The sequence below is a fragment of the Lathyrus oleraceus genome, chromosome 6 (assembly GCF_024323335.1).
Source record: "Lathyrus oleraceus cultivar Zhongwan6 chromosome 6, CAAS_Psat_ZW6_1.0, whole genome shotgun sequence".
NCBI classification, from domain to species: domain Eukaryota; kingdom Viridiplantae; phylum Streptophyta; class Magnoliopsida; order Fabales; family Fabaceae; genus Lathyrus; species Lathyrus oleraceus.
This window is the reverse complement of record NC_066584.1, coordinates 150,364,777-150,370,453: the sequence shown is the minus strand read 5'-3', so window position 1 is coordinate 150,370,453 and position 5,677 is coordinate 150,364,777. Positions and strand designations below refer to the sequence as shown.

Sequence of the window (5,677 nt, the reverse complement as noted above, 5' to 3'; positions counted from 1 at the left end):
AAATTTGTATCCTTATTATGTTATTATGTATGTAGATGGCATTTTAGTTGACACCAATGATAAATGTATGGAAACAAAGAACAATCATAACCAAAATAAATGATTTTCAACAAAAATAATTCTCATTATAATACAACAACAATTTAATTTTGCAGAAGAAGAAAAAATACAACAAACATAATAACTTGTTTAATTACCTAATTCGAGCAAACAATCTACTTTAGGAAAGAGAACGACTTTTTAATTCACTATAATTCCAAAAATTGTTGTAAAAGATTATAAATGAATTACAAGAAAATAGTTAAACAAAGTTCCTAAGAAAAAACCTTATTTCTTACCTAAGTGTTTCTCAATATCTCCAACTCTTTGTATAGTCCAAGGTGTTTACAAGTGCTTCCTCATCGTCCTTGGATATCTCAAAGGATTTTTCAAATTACAAGAATACACTCTTAGGAATATACCATTGTCTAGATATCAAAGTTATGAAGGTTGAAAACACAAGAATGACAAAGATACATATTTATAACTACTGAAACCTGAAGGTTGAAAACACAAGAATGACAAAGATACATATTTATAACTACTGAAACCTAATAGATACTTAACGGACTCAAAACACAACTCAGTAACAAACTTACCCACTAGGCAAAACAACCAAACTCGATACACAAAAATAGTCTGGACTGAATCTAATATCTGACGAACCCAAATCACCTAGCAGAACATACCCACCAAACTATGCGCCGACACAACCCATCGACCACCACCGCTCGTCGCCGACCCTTTGGCCGCCATCGAACCTTCGACCTCCCATTGGCATGCCTCTTGTGAATCTCCTATCTATTCTTTGACTTTCTTAATTTTGCAATCTCAATTTTTTTTTTCTTTTTATCACTTAGGATTTTAAAGCATTCTTCAATAAATGTTTGTTTTATATTATTATGAAATTCTAACATGACGTTATTCACTTTAGCAATTGAATCAATGTTACTGGTTGACAAAATAAAAATAGAAATAAAAATAAACGAAATTAGTAAGTCAACAAAAGAAAATCATAGTAAAACATATTCTCAATCGAAGATATATTGTCATCTTTACCAATTGAAACTTTATGATATATAAACCCATCTATCCCATCTTCAAAACTTACAAAAATAATATACAACCTCAACCATATACTTTCAAATCCCTATGCTATCTAAGAACTCAAATGGTTCTATGCAATACAGGGTATAAACCTATACTAGAATAATAAAATCCCCCCTTTCTTTATACACTACAATACTTCACTACTCCCCCAAAGTAAAAACACATAGATTTCAAAAAATCAAGAGAAAAACAGAACCAATGCTACGGATCGAGATTCCCCGCAGTCACAAAAGTACACATTTACACATTGTAAACGGTCTCGGCCATCATTTGAAATCACATGAATAAGATTACACATTCTCCGCCATTGATTTCGATCAAATGGCCGTGATCAAAAACTTTGTGACACCTTTCGATGTCTTATTTAGGCCACAAAATCTGGCAACAATTGTGCGGCGAACCTCTTTGGATTCTGCATGTTGATACTCTCAAATGCAGCTGAAGAATGAGAATTTGAATTGTTTATAGCGCCAAACTCATTTGTTTCATTAATTTCCAACCTTCTTCCTAGTTGAATGTTTTGGTTTGGCATAAAACTTTGATGTGTTCCTGATAATGTGTCACAATGAGGTAAACCAAGAGTGAGTGAAACACCATTATTACCTGAAAACCTCGGCGGCGCGAATTCTTCTGCGTCAAATCTTCCGATTTCCTCCATAGGGTATTGACCGAAACCGGCGATGAAATTAGTTTGGTTTCCCATGAAACAATAACCATCTCTACTTTGTCTATCATCACCGAATTTCATTGAAATTTGTTCATTATTTTCTGTCTCATTAGATTTCATATGATTCGGGGAATGAAGAATGTCGTTGTTCCTTGTTCTCTTTGGACTTGCTTGTGTCATTCCATCAAGTTCTGTGAAGCTGAATCCTGAATTGTTTCTAACATTGACACCAATTGGCGAAGTTGATTGGGTTGAAACAGAAACTATAGCAAGTTCTTGTTTCGAATTGAAACTTTTGGATTCTGTTTCTGAAGTTGGAACTCTTTCTTGTGGAGTTGTTGTTTTGATCGAAGGATCTTCATTGGTATTCTTGCTTGATTTGTTGTCCTCGGAACCATTCGTCTCTTGATCCTTCATCTCTTCCGTGTACATTTCTTCCACCATTGGTTTCCAAAGACGAACTCGAGCATTTATGAACCAATTCGAAACCTGTACCATGTTGTTAAATTAACACGATCAATTAAGAAAAGCGCAATGAAAAAAAGTGTGTTAGAGATTTACGTTCGCACTCGTGTTTCAAGAAAAAACAACACTTGTTGAAGAAGTACGAGGTTACCTGGCTCCTAGTAAGTCCAGTTTGTTTTGCAAGCATATGTTTATCTGAATCCTTTGGATAACTGAAACCAAACAAATGTTGTTTCAGCACAAATTTGACATAAATTCTAATAGTGTACGAAAAGGCCATATTTGGGATTCTCTAGAGTTACAGGCTCCTCCACTCATGCATTCAGCCACATCGATAGTCGTTGGATTGAGATCAGATGGTACACTGACCTATCTCAATCTAACGACTACTAATGTGATTGACGGCATGAATACTTGAAATCCGTGACTATAAAAATTCTGAACTCAGGAAGGTTGAGCGATTACTTACGGGTGAAGGAAGTGTTCGAAAAGCCAAGCACGAAGCACCGAAACCGATCTTTCAGGCAATCCTCTTTGAGGTCTCCAAGCATTATGATGAATCATACCCAATTGTTGAATAGCTCTTTGTTGTCTCAAATGATGATCAACATATTTGAGTCTTGACCCTTCAATTTTGCCACCAAAACTATCATCTTCTCCTAATCTCTTATTCGCAGCTCTAATTTGGCCCGTGATTGCGTCTTTTAAGCACCGAAATTGCTTTGAAATCGTTTGAAGCGCAAGTGCAGTGTATGTTCTTGCAGAACCAATCCCTGCAACTTGCTCAAATGAGGATATCACCATCTGCATCTGATTGTGGTATTGTCTGTATCTTTGTTCCACCTTCAAACCAAAACAATAAAAATTAACTACAATTTTAATTTTTATTACGTGGGATGTCGCGAGTTCGAATGAGAGAACCGGCACAAATTCATTAAAAAAATTACCTCATCAAGCATGTTTATTAACTTTGCTTTCTTCACCTGAATTTCTTGTCTCTCTGTAGTTGATAATTCAGAGCTACGTTTCCCATTTCCATCACCACCACCAACAGAACCACCATCTCCACTAACCGCAGTTGAAGATTCTCCAACAACCTTATTTTTCTCAAAACTCTTCTTAACACTTTCAACCTTAATCCCACCATTAACATTAACAACCTCGTCAAGTAACTCCTGTGTAGCCTTCAAATATTTTGAACTCAACAACACACTCTGAATCCCCGACACCCCGCCGGAGACAGAGGAACACTGTCCACCATTCGAAACGCGCCCGTCCTCCCCTGACCCTTGCGCGTGTAGGCTTAAAGACAGTCCCTGAGTAGCGCGTGTAGCTTCACGCGCCGCCGAATTCGGGTCTGCCGTGTTCCACATGTTGTACTGCATGCGCGGTGGAAAGCCATGCAGGGCGGAGACATCATGATGGGCGTGTACAGAGTGTTCCGCCGAGAGTGGGACGCCGACGAACTGTGGTGGCGGGTGAGATAAATTCTGTTGCTGGAGTGAAGTATTTCCGGCGAGCGCGGCGGCTGAATTGAGAAAAACAAGGTTTTGCTGCTGCTGTTGCGGCGGAGCGTCGGAGTAATTGATGTATCCCGACGAGTTCATAAATATGAGAGTTTGAAGTCCGTCGGTAGAACCACCTTGAATTTCTGAATTATTATGAAAATATGTCGCCATTGATTTTAATTTTTTTTTGTTTTGATAAATTACAAAATATCAATAATTTATTTTCCTTTGTTACTTCACTCTGAAAAGAGAAAATAAAACACGAAATCGTCAGTGTTTTGCTTAATTTCAAAATTCACAATCACATCTTACATAACAAACAAAGAAAAAAACACAACATCATCAAAAACAAAATCTCAATAATTGAATCTTATTTCATTCTTGTAACACAAAACTCTTAGTAAAGAAGAAAATTCAATGAAAGAATTATAAGATATGAATATGAGTTTTCCAAATTAAGGTATAGATGAAACAAGTTTCTTAGTGAAAATTCTTTTATTCACATGATGAACTCAAAAAGGTAAAAAAATGATAAAAATACACAAATGGAAGCTTTTTTCTTACAAAGGAAGTGATTTGACAAGAGAGAAGACAAGTACAAAGAGATTGAAAGAAAGAATGAAAAAAAGTGTAAGAAAGAAATTTCTTTTTCTATGTAATTAGTTTTTTTTTCTATATAGAATTAATGAAATTGTATAGATATAGTACCTGCAGATTGTGATGTAAATTGAAGTGTGTACACGTGCTTCTTTATCATCTATATCTCTCTGCACACAATTTTCAATTACAAACAATGACACAAAAACATGAGAAAAACAAAGATTTTGTTTTGAGACAGAGACATCATTAAACTCACCTGTTACATATGATCTATGTTTGGAATTCTGTCACTGAAGAAAATTCATCCACCTTAACTGAAAGTTGAATGAAAGGAGTTCTAGAAAATACCCATATTTCTTCACTTAATTATTCACTTATTTATTGACAAAAAATTTAATCTTTTTCGTATTTGAAATTCTGGGAATGTCTTGAAATTTTGTGAAAGTGAACACATTCATGAATATGTTATTATCATGTTAAACTTTTTTGAGGAGAAGTACCTGTGATTATGAATAGATCAAAACATGAGAAAGATAGATAGGTAGATTAGATAAAACTTCTTTTGATTTGATTTGACTCACTCTTTTCAAATCATTTGATGCAACCAAACAACCCCTTATGATGAATTGTTTTTTTGGGAGAGAAGAAAAAAAAAAGAGAAAGAGAGAGGGGGAGAGAGAGAGATGAAGAAGAAAAAACTAGCCTATGCTAAGAAATAAATATTATATACATATTTATATATGAAAAATCTGAAAATATAATTGAGGTGTGTAAAAAGTCACAAACTGATGAAAAACGAGGAAACGTCTTCTTCTACAAAGTTTAATTAATTGATTAATTGTTTGTTTAATAATAAAGAGAAAAAAAAGTTGATGATGATGATGAAGAACAATGAGAGGGTGGAGAGATCCTATTGCTCATTTCACATTAAATATCTTGTTGTCGTTTTCATAATTTCCAATTTTAATTTTAATTTCAACTTATTTATGATTTTTTGTGGTTGGATACCATAGTTTGAAGATAAAGCAATTAATTTGCCAAGGAAAACAGAACCAACTACCATAACACCAACTTTAATGCTTCCAAAAATATATTTCTCCAATTTCTTAAAAAAATAATTAAATATTTATTTAAACTATTTTTCTAGAAATATTTTATATGTTTGTTTTCAAATTTAATTTTTTTTTTACAAATTCTATTTTACTCTATAATTAATTTGTAAATTTAATATATTGTAGAAGAATAACAACAAGAAAAAAAAGAAGATAAAGGAATGGGTTAGAAAAGC

At 34.0% G+C, this 5,677-nt stretch overlaps 1 protein-coding gene across 3 annotated transcripts; it reads right to left on the bottom strand.

Moving 5' to 3' along the window:
• Positions 1-1,052: 1,052 nt before the first annotated feature.
• On the bottom strand, positions 1,053-5,277 carry LOC127098669 (BEL1-like homeodomain protein 1). 3 transcript variants are annotated; one of them, XM_051037326.1, is made up of 7 exons: positions 4,890-5,141; positions 4,646-4,703; positions 4,498-4,556; positions 3,229-4,030; positions 2,751-3,124; positions 2,433-2,493; positions 1,053-2,305 (listed from the first exon to the last, which is right to left on the bottom strand). In XM_051037326.1, the coding sequence occupies exons 4-7, from the start codon at positions 3,958-3,960 to the stop codon at positions 1,514-1,516; spliced, it is 1,959 nt and encodes a 652-aa protein (XP_050893283.1). In that variant the 5' UTR covers positions 3,961-4,030; positions 4,498-4,556; positions 4,646-4,703; positions 4,890-5,141; the 3' UTR covers positions 1,053-1,513. The 3 variants fall into 3 exon arrangements, with proteins under 3 accessions (XP_050893283.1, XP_050893282.1, XP_050893281.1); XM_051037325.1 differs by having other exon boundaries at positions 4,646-4,889; positions 4,971-5,140; XM_051037324.1 differs by having other exon boundaries at positions 4,646-5,277.
• Between the last annotated feature and the right edge of the window lie 400 nt (positions 5,278-5,677).

Excerpts from the sequence above, each read along its gene's own strand:
- LOC127098669 (XM_051037324.1), bottom strand. The coding sequence starts at position 3,960 with ATGGCGACATATTTTCATAATAATTCAGAAATTCAAGGTGGTTCTACC. Across the intron at positions 3,125-3,228 it reads TAATAAACATGCTTGATGAG|GTGGAACAAAGATACAGACA; the intron begins GTAATTTTTTTA and ends TTTGGTTTGAAG. Across the intron at positions 2,494-2,750 it reads TTCGAACACTTCCTTCACCC|TTATCCAAAGGATTCAGATA; the intron begins GTAAGTAATCGC and ends GTTTGGTTTCAG.